General features: G+C 52.6%; 1 protein-coding gene across 1 annotated transcript; it reads left to right on the top strand.

The window, feature by feature from the left end:
- LOC116953921 (galectin-related protein-like) lies at positions 1 to 16,506 on the top strand. Its single transcript, XM_032974236.2, has 5 exons — positions 1 to 134; positions 6,523 to 6,564; positions 11,360 to 11,448; positions 12,055 to 12,226; positions 13,813 to 16,506. Exons 1-5 carry the CDS (start codon positions 123 to 125, stop codon positions 13,954 to 13,956), a joined length of 459 nt encoding a protein of 152 aa, XP_032830127.1. The 5' UTR covers positions 1 to 122; the 3' UTR covers positions 13,957 to 16,506.
- Positions 16,507 to 16,637: the final 131 nt, after the last annotated feature.

The following is a 16,637-nucleotide window of genomic DNA, read 5'->3' as shown; positions in this document are numbered from 1 at the left end:
GCGGCTGCGTGGCGACGTCACGCGTACGAACGCGCTGACGTCACGCGCGCGCTGGACGTCCCGTTTTTTTTCTCGTGCTGCCGATCTGTGCGGGATCCGGAGCGCCGCTTCGCTCGTTCGCGATGGCCAACAACGTGAGTGAGGGGTGGTGGAGGGGGGGAGAGAAGCTCTACCCGGCGGGGCGCGTCTCTCGCGGGGCCCTCTCCGCCGCGGCTCGGGCCGCGTTCCCGAGATTCCTGGGCGCCGCACGCTGCGCTCCTCGCATGCGACCGGCCCGCCTCGGGGTTTACCTCTCTTGCCTAGCAGCCCTACCGAGAAGGGCGCGACTACGCCCGGTAGACGTGTAGGCCGAACGCGGGTCGGTGTTGAATGATGGATGGAGGCGTCCCTCGCTGTGTGCGCGCGCTGGGATATGGCAGCGGTGCTTGAGCGAGGTGTACCGCTGTGCGTGTCGTCTTCTCGGCGTACGTCCGTGCATGAAACGCGTGCGTCGGAGTGTGTACTAGGGAGCGGTGGGGCCAGTGGTTAGCGCACCGCGCTACGAACCCGGCCACCTGAGCTCCGAACCCGGCCACCTGAGCTCCATTCCCAGCCACTGCGAATCGCGTCTGAATCGGTTTCCGTGGCACGAGCGTGGTGCCCGGCCACACCACCTCGTGCGCCATGCCCGGCCTTAATAGGTGCTCGCTGACAACACCGTGCCAGGGATACGTTGTTGTGTGCGTGTCCGTACGTTGTGTGCGTGTCAGTACGTTGTGTGCGTGTCAATACGTGTCAGTACGTTGTGTGCGTGTCAGTACGTTGTGTGCGTGTCAGTACGCTGTGTACGTGTCAGTACGTGTCAGTATGTGTGTTTGTGTTGTGGGGAGCGGTAGTGTCGAGGTTAGCGCTACGCTGCGCTACGAAACTGGCGACGCGGGTTCGATTCCCGCTCACGGCCAACATCAGTGACGAGTATTTGAACCGGTCCTGGAGTCTCCCCTAGGTCGACTCAGCCTCAAATGACTACCTGGTGCGGTGTGTAAACATCGCCACTGGAGAGACAAAGGCGGTCGGGCGTAGTGCTGGCCACCCACCCCCTCGTGCGCCGTTCCGGCCTTCACAGGTGATACTCGCTAACAGCACTTGCCCCAACAGTCTGTTCAGGCTATACGGGGGATCTTTGTGTTATTGCGCGCGAGTCCGTGTGTGTATGCGCGTGCCACGGAATTTGTCCCTGTTGGGACAAATTCCGAATTTGTCCCTGTTGGGACAAATTCCGTGGCTCTGTACGTGTCTCTGTGTGGGCTCTGGGTTGTTCTTCGTGCTTTTGGAGTCCCTGACCCTCTGCTCACGATCATTAAGGACCTTCATGATGGTGAGCGGGCCCGGGTAAAACTACGTGGCCGGGAGTCAGAGCCATTCCCTGTACACCTTGGGGTGCGACAGGGATGTCCTCTGGCTCCCACATTATTTAACATCTATTTTGACCACGTAGTTCGTGAAGCCTTCAATAGCTGTACCGGGGGAATCTCCATTTGGTACAGATATAATGGGAGGCTGATCGATGCCCGGGTGCGGTCAAGGGATGGCTCCCTATTGCTCAACCACGTTATGTATGCCGATGATTTGGTAATAGCTGCTCATTCAGAGGAGGCGTTGGAGATGCTGCTGCTGAGACTGGAGCGTGCCACTATGAGATGGGGCCTTACCATCAGCCCCACCAAAACTAAGCACCTGCCTGGGTATTTTGTACCATCGGACACTCCACCCCCACAACTCCCAATCGGTGATGGGGCAGTTGTGGAAAGAGTGGAGAGTTTCCCAAACCTGGGCTGTGTGCTTATGACCGGCTCCAGTTTAACAGGAGAGGTCTCACTCCGAATCAGTCGAGCGGCATTATCTTTTCATCGGTTGCGTAATGCTGTGTGGAAGCTACCTGGTCTGTCGCTCCGCACTAAGCTTCAGGTCTTCTCGACGGTCATTCCCTCCCTTCTCTACGCTTGTGAAACGTGGACCCCCCTAATGGAACATCTTCGCCGGTTAGAAACATTTGGGCTACCCTGCCTATGGTCCATCCTGGGTTTAACCAGACTGGATTGTGTGAGGAGCTCACAAATCCTTGAAAGATCTGGGCAAGGTCCCATCGGTGAGCTCCTCCGGCAGGCAAGTCTGCGTTGGCTGGGTCATGTAGCCCGGATGCCCAGCCACAGCATGCCAAAACAGCTTTTGTTCGGCCGGATCGAGGGGGCTAAACGGGCGCAGCACGGGCTAGAGAAGAGATGGAGTGATGTGGTACAGGAGGACGTGTGTGTGTGAATGTGTGTAGGGGTAGGTGTGTAAGCATGTGTGTGTATGTAAGTGTAAGCGTGTGTGTGTATGAATGTGTGTGTGTATGCATGTGTGTGTGTATGAATGTGTGTATGGGTAGGTGTGTAAGCGTATGTGTGTGTATGAATGTGTGCATGGTTGGCACAGTAGGGGGCACAGGTGGTGCATCAGTCAGTCATCTCAGTCAGTCGACCCGTGGCACCTGGGTCTGCCCCGTGACCTCCTGCCAGCGGGCGTTCGACACTTCACGTGGCCTCAAGGTGCACATGGCCTGGCACAAGCGTCGTGGTGACGTCACCGCCACTTAGTCGCGAATGGCGGTTGTTGTTGTATGGGTAGGTGTGTAAGCGTGTGTGTGTGTGTGTGAATGTGTGTGTGTATGTAGGTGTGTAAGCGTGTGCGTGTGTATGAATGTGTGCGTTGGGGAGCGCTCTCGTGCAGCGGTTGTCATGATGCGTTAGGAACCCGGCTTACCGAGTTCGATTCCCGCTCACGGCCAACACCGGTGACGATTATATTAACCGGTCCTGGGCCTCCCGTAGGTTGACTCGGCCTCAAATGAGTACCTGGTACGGTGTGTAAACGTCGCCACTGGGGAGACAAAGGCGGCTGGGCGTGGTGTTGGCCACCCACCCCCTCATGTGCCGTGCCGGCCTTCATAGGTGCTACTCGCTAACAGCACTTGCCCCAACAGTCTGCTGAAAGCTATACGAGGGATCTTTGTCTTTATTGTGAGTCCCTTTATCATGACACCCATTCAGTGCTCCGTGCTTTTCTTTGCTTATTCAGCCTCAACAATCACGAGATCCTCTGCCTTCACCTCGCTCACCATCCCTCATGGTCCCTCACCTCGCTCACCGTCCCTCACCTCGCTCACCATGCCTCACCTCGCTCACCATGCCTCACCTCGCTCACCGTCCCTCACCTCGCTCACCGTGCCTCACCTCGCTCACCATGCCTCACCTTACTCACCGTGCCTCACCTCACTCACCCTGCCTCACCTCGCTCACCCTGCCTCACCTCGCTCACCCTGCCTCACCTCGCTCACCCTGCCTCACCTCGCTCACCATCCCTCACCTCGCTCACCGTGCCTCACCTCGCTCACCGTGCCTCACCTCGCTCACCATGCCTCACCTCACTCACCGTGCCTCACCTTGCTCACCATGCCTCACCTCGCTCACCAGCCCTCACCTCACTCACCATGCCTCACCTTGCTCACCATGCCTCACCTTGCTCACCATGCCTCACCTCGCTCACCGTCCCTCACCTCGCTCACCATGCCTCACCTTGCTCACCATGCCTCACCTCGCTCACCGTCCCTCACCTCGCTCACCGTGCCTCACCTTGCTCACCATGCCTCACCTCGCTCACCAGCCCTCACCTCACTCACCATGCCTCACCTTGCTCACCATGCCTCACCTTGCTCACCATGCCTCACCTCGCTCACCGTCCCTCACCTCACTCACCATGCCTCACCTCGCTCACCGTCCCTCACCTTGCTCACCATGCCTCACCTCGCTCACCGTCCCTCACCTCGCTCACCTCGCTCACTATCCCTCACCGTCCCTCACCTCACTCACTGTGCCTCACCCTGCCTCACCTCGCTCACCTCGCTCACCTCACTCACCATCCCTCACCTCGCTCACCGTCCCTCACCTCGCTCACCTCACTCACCATCCCTCACCTCGCTCACTGTGCCTCACCGTCCCTCACCTTGCTCACCGTCCCTCACCTCGCTCACTGTCCCTCACCTCGCTCACCATTCCATTCCTAGAGGGGGGGGGGGGGGAAGCGAGTCGCAATTCGGTTACAAAACCATCGCAGCTGTTTATCGTCGGCCAGCTTTTCCTTTTGTCTGAAATCTTCCGGTACAAATCAGAAGAGGCGTCGTTGATTGCGGTTTTTTTTTCCTATGGTCGCACGCGCTCTCGCGTTCCCGCTGTTGTGTTCGCTCGCCTCCAATGCGTACCCGAGGCGGAGCGGTGGTGCAGTGGTTAGCGCACTGCATCATGCAACCCGCCCCCGCCCCCACTAGAATTCAATTGCTCGGCCAGAGAGCTCGCTAACCTCACACTCTGCTTCGTGCGGTGAAGTGTGCTCGCACAACCCTGACCGGCGCGGCGTGTCGAGCCATTCATTCAGCAGTGGATTAACCTTAAAGGACCATCCGTACATTGGAGCGCTCATCTGTTAATTGAATTTGTCAATTAAATTTTTGAATTTTTTTTTAGTTGTACGAAAAAAATCGAAAACCCCCTGTATATCACGTGTGTGAAATGTGTTGCTTTGGTTCTTCCTGGGTTGTAATTAATCTCATGGCTGCTCAAAATGCACTCTAATCCTCTGAATTTTAACCCGGGTCGTTCCAGACGATTAGATCACAGCACGGGTTTTTATATATTTCGGCGAATCTTACGCCACTGCCGGCTGGGATTAAACATCCACTTTAAAAACAAGAAAAAAACGTGACGAACATTGACATTGGGCTTTTTTTTATTCAAAATGTGGGAATATAAAATAGTGCACAAGTGAAATTATTCACTTATCCAAATGCACGTGGGAATTAATAATTGTCAGCAGCGGCCGCCGACGACGACACCACAAAGTGACCGTTTTAGCCTTCATACTCGTCAGCCCATATGGTTCATGCTGTAGTCTTGTACAGGGAAATTGAGTTTTGAGGTCCATACGGCGTACAGCCGTTTCAATACGGGCAGCAACAAAACATCATATGGCCATACTCTTTGGTTCTTTCGGTAAAGTCACGTAGGTAAAAATAAAATAAAAATAAAGTGAATCAATTGTGATTTGATTAATTTTATTTTTTACCTACGTGACTTTACCGAAAGAACCAAAGAGTATGGATCATTGCAGTCACGAAAACTTCAAATCTAGAATCATATGGCCAAATAATACAAAGTCGTGGGGCAGCTTTTTTTATATCAAGCGCAAGCAGCAGAATGCAAGATCACAGCATGATACGTAGCACCATTGACACCCATGATCAAAATTAATGCATTAAACTGTGTTTGTTTAGTAACGTAAATTTTGTCTATTTATTTGTGTTTCGCCCTTGTGATGGGACTTTGTAGGATGAACGTTGAGATTTATAAGGTCAGAATTGGTCTGTAATAAGGTAGGGCACTGATAAGGAGTTGACAGGTTTGTTTAAAATTGTGCCAATAAAAGATATGTGCAGTTCTATCAAACCTCACTGTTGGCCTGTATAAAATGGCAAGCCACGGCGTCGTACAAAGCCACCGTTTCACTGCAAGGTCCACCAAATTATCTTCTCATCGTGGTCTTCCGAAATGGGGTCATTAAGTTTTATTCTTGTTTTTTAAACCGTTAACACACAGCTTGTACCCATTCTTGCCAATCGTCGAGCATTTCGGGATTTCCTAGCCGTTTATCCTTTTGATCAGTTCGCTGCGTTGTGAACGCATGAGAACATTGAGCTGGGAAAAGCAGATATCCGCGTGTGATGGTGCCGTGTTAAGATTGCACCAATCGCAACCAAACTCCGACGCTCATGCTGTGATCCACCGACCCCCTCGCCCCCCCCCCCCCCGCGTGACCACCATCTTTGTTGCGATTGTCCGTAGCGCATTGCCGCCCCCCCCCGCCCCCCCCCCGATCCATTTGCCACTTGGCAATGAGAAACCAAACTTCGTCAACCCTTTCGACTGCCAACTCCGTTAGCATGTTGCGAGCAACATAGTTAAAGGGGGCAGCCCTGCAAAAGCTCGCTCACGCCACTGCTGGCGGACAAACCGCCACTCGAGGGAGGTCTAGAGAGCCCCTGCACATGGTATTCGGCCTACTCTTCCACACTGGCCAGACGTCTCGTTAGAGGTAGGAGTGCCCACCCCTTTTTCCCCCATCGCGCGTGACCTGCCAATGGACTAACCGCCGGTGTATCCATGTATACTTCCGGCTGCGCAGAGACGGAGGGACTTAGGAAGCCTGCGCCGTTCCAACTGCCGCGCCGGGAGATCGAACCGGCCCGGCGACCTCTCTCCTGCAAGTCCGCCGGCGTGCTGAGCCCCTTGTCACACACCACGGCAGCGTGCCCCCTTTGTTGTGCGACGCGCGGTGAATCGCCTCTCGTCGTGAGGTCCCCCGTGTGTGTTTGCGTGGCGCGTCGGCCACTGACGTTTCCTTCCACTTTCTCTCTTCACCCGTGTGCCCCCCCCCCCCCCGCCTCTGCAGTCTGAAAACCATGACAATAAGGAGCACAGTGCAAGCATTCTGGTGGGTGCAGTCTGCCACTTGACGCAAAACACATGTCCACACGCGAGCACACACACACACAGCGACACTTGTTACGCGCCCGAGCACGGGTCCAATATACGTTTCACCATAATAGAGGTTTCATGTGGGTTAGATCGCGTAAATATAAATGTGTCGTTAAACCAGCCAATTAGTGAGGTTTGTCACGTAAACGGAACGTGCCAGTTCGTCACTAGTACAGCACTCCGGTGTGTTGGAGAGTCAACAGCGTTTACCATCTGAGTGAACCTTGATTGTGCACGGATAGGTAACCGCCATGCCCGTAGCGGGTTGCCGTGGGTGGCTTGCGGGCCTACGTGTTGCGTAGGCAATGGCAGTGCAGCAACATTCATCGTTATGTCTTGAAAACTCACCTCTCTAACCTGGCTTTTACCGCCCTGGCTCTGGCCGTTTTTAACCCTGCAAGCTCTGTTCACTCCCTGGCTTGCCGTACGCGGTGGCGCGTTTGGATCTACGCGTGACATTGTTTCGATTTTGATTTAAAGCTTTCGTGACTGCAGTAATTCATATTCTTAGCTCTTTCGGTAAAGTCACGTTGAAGGGAAACAATAAAATAATAAAATATATATAAAACAATAAAAATTCTCACGACGTTTCGACCATAACACAAGCAGTCATCATCAGGTGTGAAAAACCAACGGCAAGAAACATTTGAAAGAAAAGTGTCGGTTTGTATTAATTAATTTATTTTTCAAACGTTTCTTGCCGTTGGTTTTTTTCACACCTGATGACGACCGTTTGTGTTATGGTCGAAACGTCGTGAGAATTTTTATTGTTTATATATATTTTATTATTTTATTGTTTCCCTTCAACGTGACTTTACCGAAAGAGCTAAGAATATGAATATTTCTTCGATTGTTGAACTCTTACTTCCATGCCGCCGCGTCTACGCTTCCTTCATTCGCCGGCCCGCACTGGCCCTAGCGCGGTAACGTTTTGGTGAAATAACTCCCACGATCCACACATCCCGAAACCGGTGACAAATTGGCCAGAGGGGCTGTCCACGGAACGTGTGTGGTCACGCTGTTGAGAACGTTGCCGGAGGTGGGTTGCTTCTTTGTTCACCCTAACGGCCCCTCTTCTTTTCACAACATAGATGGGCTAGTCCTTGTAAATAAACTGCCAAATCGCTGTGCGTGGCGCTGACGTTTTTTTATAAATAAATACACCGTTTAAAAATAAATAAATTTATGCAAACCGACACACCTGATGACGACCGTTTGTGTTATGGTCGAAACGTCGTGAGAATTTTTATTGTTTTATATATATATTTTATTATTTTGTTGTTTCCCTTCAACGTGACTTTGCCGAAAGAGCTAAGAATATGAATTACTGCAGTCACGAAAGCTTTAAATCAAAACTTAACGGCCCTTTTAAAAATCAATTGTCCATTCACGTTACATCATGTTGCCCGCAATGCGATTAGCCCCGTGCGACGTTCCCCGCTCTCTTCGTCAGCTGGCTGCGCTGGGCCGATCAATCATCCACGCGACGAGCGCCAGCAGAGTTGGCGCTCGTCGCCGGGCGGTCGTTGAGTCGCGCTCGGTGTTGGCTGGCGGACGGATTTTGCGTCGGGCGACGTCGGGAATCTCTTCGCCGCTAGCGCGTGGCCGCGCCGTCGAGCGCGCGCGGCACGCGGCGAGCGACGGTGTCCGGTCGCGGCTCGGGAGGCTTGGGGCCCGCTGCTCGCACACGCTCCGTGCGGCGTTCAAACGTCTCGCTTAAAGTGGCCGCCGACAACCGACGCCGCTCCGCGTGAGATTCCGCGAATGATTGGAGCGGTTCACGGAAGAGCATTCCGTCGTGCAGACTCGGAATCCACAAACCAACGTCTTTAGCATTAGGGATTGTTGTTTTGTTAACTAGACTGCTTTGCGATTGGCAGGCATCCAAACGCATTTTGGTTCCAGTTATTGTTTGAGCTATTTACTTTACACCTCGCGAAAGCACAGTAAATGCTTTTTTTTTTTCACCAGTTACATCTACAGAAGTTTATCTCTCAGCACAGTAAATTTGTAAAAACCAATTGGGTTTTATGTTATCTGTGATATCAGCCTCCAAAGATTGAGCACAGCAGCGATGGCCGCGCATTCACTGCCACCGTCCATTATCCACATCTGGCGCAACAAAAATAAATACGTAACCAAGCGAGCGTTGTTGGTATAAAGATGATCTTTCCAGTGGTACATGTGACTCGTGTGGTGTTTGGATGTGCTTCACATCACATTGGCTATGATTACAGGGATTTTTCTTTTGCAAATTTGTGAAATCGTGATCGCCGTTCGCCCACCTTTCTTGAGAATGGGGAAACTCGCCTAGAAATACCGCGGTGTCGGACTTGCTCGGAACAAAGCGACTTTGTCATCCACGCTGGCGCGGTGGTAACTGTGCGTCCTGATACGCTCGTTCGCACGCGCGCGCAAGTCAATCCGTTGACTTATTACCCAACTGATCCCACACCCTCTCAAAACTCAGTTTTCACGGTTACACACCCATGTGCAGCGTTCGGATGATTTTGAAATGTTGGACCTGCGACATATGTGTGTGACCGCGTCGTGATGACCCCGCGTGTCGAAGGTGGGTGATCCCCCCCACCCGCCCCTCCACCCGCTCCCCCCCCATCACCCACCCCCATCACCCACCCCCATCACCCACCCCCATCACCCACCCCGAGCGTCAGGGCAATCCAAGCGCCCACTCCCCGGCATTCCCGCTCCCTTCTCCCGCGGCGAAAACCCAAATCCTTTACAAATCAAATTAGCGGCCTTTCCTAAACCGCACCCTTGTAACGCAGCATTGTCACATACACACACATGCCCTTCACTGGGGGGGATTTATATACATACATACTGCCCGTTCACCTCTTGCGTAAATGCTTGCGAGAGGGGAGGGCGGGGCATTTTGTCGTTGCGATGATTGGCGCTCGGTTCAGACCGCCGCCGCCGCCGCTGCTGCACCGTCTGGTTTCATCCGATGGAGACATTCCACCCTAGAGCGAAACTTTTTTTTCCATCGCACGTGCCCACGTGCGCCGCTGCCCACAGCGGTGGCCTAACGGTCAGCAGCACGCTGGACTTTGCCATCCAGAGGTCGCCCGTTCGATTCCCATCACCCCCCCCGGCCCGGCGGTCGAGATGACGGTGCGCGCTTGCTAACGATGCCCCCCTCGCGTAAACAAGGACACCGCAGCGAGGCTGCGTTCGGCTGGTCCGTGTGCAGTGGGGGTAAGGTGTGGGTGCTCGCACACACCCCTTCCGAGAAGATGTCTGGTCAGCGTGGAAGAGTAGGCCAAAATGCCTTCAAGTGCTGCGCCTCTAGTGGGGAGAACCTTCCACCAGCTGTGGAGTGGTCAGGCAAAGTAAATAACTTTCAGGATCGCCCCTTTCCCCTTTACCTTTTACAAAACAAAGACAAAGATTCCCCGTATAGCCTGAACAGACTTTAAGCAAGTGCTGTTAGCGAGCACCGATGAAAGCTGGGTACGGCACACGCCACGCCCGGCCACCTTTTCTCTCTTTGGTAATGTTTTACACACAGCATCAGGTACTCATTTGAGGCTTAGTCGCCTGGGGGTAGCCGACCTAGGGGAAGAACGGTTCAGATAATCGTCACTGGGTGTTGGCCGCGAGCGGGAATCGAACCCAGGTTGCCGGGTTCGTAGCGCAGCGTGCTAACCGCAACGCCACCGCTCCCCACTTTTTACACACACACACACACGCGTTTTTATTTTTTACACAGCCGTGCAATTTAGTAATGTGCCCACACAGCCGCAGCCGTTGTGCGCCGGCCTTTTAAAGGGGTCGTTATCGGAACGAGGTTTTTGGTCCCCCTAATTGCTTGTCTCGGTCAGGCTCGGCCGTATGTGTAATTAACTCTGGGGGGGGAGGGGGGTGCAATGGGTCGACCTGCGTAGCTCCTGAGCACGAGTCGATTTAATCGCTCCCATTGCCGTCGCCATCGGCCGTGATCCATCCACTGCTGGTTGAACGCCGCCGCCATGTCCTCTTTGGGGGGCACGCTCCCTCCCTTGGCCGCCACTCCGGCGGGAGCGTCGCCTGCCTGCCACTAATTAACGGCGATCTGCAGCGGTTTTTTTTTGCCGAGCCCCGCTTCTAGGCGTGGAATTCTCGGAGATGGAAAGTGAATTTGGCGAATTTGGCCCAGCTGTGCCCGGCGATCGGCTCATTAGAGCGTGCGGGCGGGCGGGCGGGCGGGCGGGCGTTGTGCTCTCACTTTAATTGAGCCTCTGCCTGCGTTCCGTTTACCCGCACCGCATACTCTGCGACCGCACGTTGACACGGCAGGAGGCTCTGCGCGCGCGCTCTCCCGTGCCGCCAATCAGATCATCGCGTCAGCGAGCGGCCAATGTTCAGAAGCTCCCATGTAGTGGTGGACAATGTCGCTCCGCCTCTTCTTCCCCTCGCTGACCGAGAGGCCCCTTCCATCCCGCGCTGTTGCATGGGGTCGTCGGCTGCTCGGATCTGTTCTCTCTCCGTGAGCTTCTAATCTCTAGCCTCTTCTCTGGTCAGAGTCAGTCGCCACCGGAGAGACAAAGGCGGCCGGGCGTGGTGCTGGCCACCCACGGCGCCCCCTCGTGCGCCGTGCGGGCCTTCGTAGGCTCTCCTCGCTCGCAGCACTCACCCCAACAGTCCGTTAAGGCTATACGGTGGGAGGGGATCTAAGTCTTTGTTTGCCGGTCTCCGTGCCCTCGTCGGTGCCCCGTGTGACGTAACCCCGCGCGTGTCTCCGCTCGCAGGCCGTGCCGTTCTCCGGCAACATAAAGAACGGCCTGCGCGTCGGCATGAAGATTACCATCATGGGCATCGTGGACAAGAATCCAGACAGGTGCCGGGCGGGCGGGCGAGCGGGGATGGGTTACGGAGTTTGTGTTTGTTTTTTTCGGTTCGATTTTGGGTTGTTATTTTTTTAAGTCGCGTTTTTGCCAAAACGCCAGCGAAAGAGCGCGGTGAGAGTTGTAACGGATGAGAGTGAATGACGTGTAACGGAATTCAGCAATGTTGTTATTGCAGGAGTTTTGAGGGAGAAGGGATCGACGATGGCGTTGGTGATGATGAGTTGTGATTAATTGATGTTGTTGCGTACGTATGTGCGCGTGTACCTGGGGAGCGGTAGTGTAGCGGTTAGCGCGCTGCGCCTCGAACCCTGAGACCCGGGTTCGATTCCCGCTCGCCGTCACCAACACCTGTGACGATTATCTGAACCGGTCGTGGGCGTCGCCTAGGTCGACTCGGCCTCAAATGAGCGCCTGGTGCGACGTGTCAACATCGCCACCGGGGAGACACAAGCGGCCGGGCGCGGTGCTGGGCAGAGCCACGCCCTCCCTCGTGAATCCGTTGCGGCCTCCGTCGGCCCCCCGCCAACGGCGCTCGCCCCAGCGGTCTGCTGATGCCACACTGGGCGGGGTCGGGGGATGTTTGTGCGAGCGAGCAGCTTCACGGTGAGCCTGACGTGCGGCGACTGGACCACGGCCGACGTGGCCTTCAACATGGCGGCGCTCTTCGGCCCGCGCGCCATCCTCAGGAACACCATGCTCTCCGGCTCCTGGGGCAAGGAGGAGTCTACGCTGCCTTACTTCCCTTTCACGCTGGACCAGCCCTTCCGGGTCAGTTCCCCCCTCTGCGCGGGCGCCGTCGGCGAGGCGGGCACGGGGCGCTCGCTCGGGCCACGCTCGGGGGCCCCGCAGCAGCCCGTGATGGAGTTGGCGTGATGCTCGAGGTGGTGCCGGTCCGCGGCTGTTGGTAGTGATGAAGATGTTGGTGGTTGACGTGAGGTGCCGGTCAGCTGGAGGTCGTGTGTGTGTGTATGTGTGTCAGTTCCGAGCTGGTAGTGTAGTGGTTAGCATGCTGTGATACTAGCCCAGCGACCCGGGTTCGATTCACCACTCACGGCCAACACCAGTGATGATTATATATCTGAACCGGTCCTGGGCCTCCCCTAGGTCGACTCGGCCTCAAATAATGACCTGGTGCGGTGTGTACACGTCGCACCACTGGGGAGACAAAGGCGGCCGGGCGTGGTGCTGGTCACCCACCCCCTCGTGTGCCGTACCGGCCTTCGTAGGTGCTGCTCCCTAACAGCACTTGCCCTAACAGTCCGTTCAAGGCTATATGGGGGTTTGTCTTTGTACTGCCATTGACCCTGGACCAGCCTCTTCTGGTCTGCGCTTGAACGCTGTCAATGTTTGCGTTACAAATAACAACTAAAATAACCATATAATAGAGGTTTTTTTGGGTTAGATCGCGTTCATATAGAAATGTGTCGTTAAAACCCGCCACCACCCGACACAGCCAACTAGTAAGGGCACATTTATATATTCACGCCATCTAACCCAAAAAAACGCTTATGGATGTTATTGGTTGCTAAAGCCTACGTGTTAAACTAAAATAACGTTACAAACAACAACAACAAACAACCAAAATAACGTTACAAACAACTAAAATAACATTACAAACAACAACAAGAACCAAAATAACGTTACAAACAACTAAAATAACATTACAAACAACAACAACCAAAATAACGTTACAAACAACTAAAATAACATTACAAACAACAACAAGAACCAAAATAACGTTAAAAACAACTAAAATAACATTACAAACAACAACAAGAACCAAAATAACGTTACAAATAACTAAAATAACATTACAAACAACAACAACAACAACCAAAATAACGTTACAAACAACTAAAATAACATTACAAACAACAACAACAACAACCAAAATAACGTTACAAACAACTAAAATAACATTACAAACAACAACAACAACCAAAATAACGTTACAAACAACTAAAATAACATTACAAACAACAACAACAACTTCTTTGGTTCTTTCGGTAAAGTCACGTAGAATGAGAATAAAATAATAAATTGATAAAATAAAATAACACAATAAAATTCTCACGACATTTCGGCCACAACACAAGCGGCCTTCATCAGGTGAAGGGACGAGACTGTCTCGTCACTGAGAATTTTATTGTGTTATTTTATTTTATTATATTATTTTATTCTCATTCTACGTGACTTTACCGAAAGAACCAAAGAAGATGAATCCTTGCAGTCACGAAAGCTTTAAATCGAAAAAAAAACAACAACAACAACAACAACGTAACAAGTAACAATGAGAGCGCGCCGACTGACCCGCCGTGCCCCCCCCCCCCACCGCCGCCCCTGTCCCCCGCCAGCTGGAGATCGCGTGCGAGCACCAGCGCTTCAAGGTGAGCGTCGACGGACACCTCATCTTCGACTTCTGCCACCGCGTGCAGTCGGTGTCGCTCATCAACACGCTCAAGATCAAGGGCAGCGTCACCATCACCAAGATCTGCTAAGAGGCCCGAGGGCGCCTCGGCCGCGCCCGCTCGTCGCCGGGCGGCGGCGGCGGCGGCGGCGGCGGCGACGGCGGCGGCGGTGAGACTACCACCAGGGAGAAGCCCGCGGTCGCGCTACACTCATCGCTCTCCAAACTCGAACTTAACAAAAACTAAACGTAAAAAACAACACACACACGCAAGGGGCATTGCTGCAGCCGCGATCGGAGGTAACGTTTATTCCCTTTCGTACCCGGGGGGGGGGGTGGGGGGGGGCGGTGTTGTTTTATTTTTACTTTGTTTAGTAACCACGGTCCAATTATTTGTGTTGCTGCCGTTGAGCTGAGCGCGGCGTGGTTCAGGGTCCGGGCGAGCTTCGCTGCGCCTTGGCGGCCGTGCGTAAGCGTGGGCTTGCGTGCGGACGCGATTCGTATCGCCGGGTTTATATTTACGCTGGCGGGGTGGGGGGGGGAGGGGGGCGGCAGAGGTGGGGGGCGTGCGGGCGAGAGGTCTCTGCTGCTGCCCATCTCGACAAGCATCAGCGGCCGCGATCACGGCGTCCTCCTTGACGAGCGTGGCACACGCGCGCGCGAATGGCCCAGCGTCTGCACGATCGCCACTGGTCCTCGTCGCCACGCTCGCCCGGGCTGCGTGCCCGCTCGCGATGTTTACTCTCCGTGCATGCTGAGCGCGTCTCGCTTTGCGCCGCGCTCCCCGTTCTCCTTTCTCCGGGTTTATTAATTTTTTTTTTTAATTCGGTTTGGGAATGTCGTTGCAGAAGACACTTTCTGGATTTGTGTAGCCCGTGTGGAATTCTGGGTAACTGTTTTACGTCGAATGCTAGTTTTTAAAAGACCAAACTCTGAAGAACAATAATTATTGTTGTTGCTGTGGAGGTGCGTTCGGTTTAGCACTTGTGTATATTGTTACGGACGACGATGTGAATACGAACCCACGGCAATCGAAACTTCTCCCCGAGCAACCCCCCCCCCCCCTCCGCCGCCGACATCCCCGCGGCTCATTCACAAAGAGACGATGACGCGACTCGTAGAGTTAACGCGCCGTTTAAAAAAAAAAAATTCTCAGTATTGGTTGGTTTAACACGAAGGCTTTCCCGACCAATATCATCCATAATAGAGGTTTTTGGGTTAGATCGCGTACATGTATAAATGTGTCGTTAAAACCCGCCACCACCCGACACAGCCAACTAGTAAGGGTTGTCACGTCAACAGAACGTGGCCAATTCGTCACTAGTACAGCACTAACCGGTGTGTTGGAGAGCCAAGCCACAACATTTACAATCTGAGCACGACGTTTTGCCAGTAATTACAACCAGTTTCATCAGGCGACATCCAGATTTGTGGAGAAGTCCACCTGTTTCGTTCCTTATATAGAGGCATAGATGTGTTGACAACCCTTCTGCGCTCTTGAACACTGTAGGGGGCGGCTCGGGGGACCTTTTTTGCCACTATCAACGTATGAAAAATAACTGGAAACAAAACAGGAGTTGTGTTAAGATGTTCAAACATCAAACAGATACCTTTTTGCAAGGAATAATGTTACTGCATTAGCCACACAGTACTTGTGTTGAGCATGCAAACAAACATGGTCTGATAATTATATATGGCATTGTCTTTGAAACTGATTAGCCCACAACACACACTGAACAGAGCATACTCTTTGGTTTTTTCGGTTAAGTCACGTAGGTAAACAAGATGCAGCTATCTTGCTGTGACTCTTCCACCTGAAGACAGAAGCTTGTGTTGCCTCCGAAACGTCGTGATTTTATTTAGTTGTTTTCTTTTATTTTAATTTTATTTTACCTACGTGACTTGACAGAAAAAAAGCAAAGAGTATGAATCCTTGCAGTCACGAAAGCTTCAAATCTAGAATGAACAGAGCATGTTTGTTATCATGTTCACCACTGGTATTGTGGTTATTTGGTGTTTTAACATGTTAACAGCTGTTTTATTGCTCATGAAGGGTAAAACCTCATTATTTTTGTTCACAGTACGGGGTAACGTGCGGTCCTTTGCAGAAATCTTTTAAAGTATATAATTGTGCCAATTACAATTTCAGTGTGAAACGATCCATAATGCCTGCTTACCCCCCCCACCGAGCCCAGGCGTTTGGTCACCGAGTGAATTGAATAATTGTCGATGGATTATGTCGTCTTAAAACATCGGTGTGACTGAACTGTGAAGATGAGCCGTGCCAAATCGCCGCCTCGTCAATATGCAGACCTTATGATGAAAAATCCCCGGCGAGCGATCGCATAGACATTTTTATTTCGTGAGATAACGTCAAACCAAGTCGTACGATTGATTGGATATCCCAAAAATGAAACTCATAGTGGCAGCGAGAAAGGCAGCGATGTAATGCCGGAGTCGTTAGCTTTGCAATAAGATTACAAAGTAATCCAGAACTGTTTTGAAATTCCAAAGTTGATCGGTGAGTTTATCTGCAACGTTTTATAAATCGGCAGGCGACAAATTTCACGACGTTTTAATTAATTTATGTGCGGCCTTGTATTTATTTTTCCTTCCGTGGTAAAAACGAACAAAAGCTATTTAAATGTAAAAAAAAACTGCTCTTTTATATACTGTTTAAAAACAGACAAACACACACCGCATGCCACGTGTGATGCTGATTATCCGACACTGATGTAAATGATTCGCCCACTCTCTCCTGGAAACAAGACG

This window comes from Petromyzon marinus, chromosome 53 (genome assembly GCF_048934315.1).
Source record: "Petromyzon marinus isolate PM22_M1 ecotype Great Lakes invasive population chromosome 53, UKy_Petmar_22M1.pri1.0, whole genome shotgun sequence".
Taxonomy (NCBI): Eukaryota; Metazoa; Chordata; class Hyperoartia; order Petromyzontiformes; family Petromyzontidae; genus Petromyzon; species Petromyzon marinus.
The sequence above is the reverse complement of the archived record's forward strand: the minus strand, read 5'-3'. Positions and strand labels throughout refer to the sequence as shown.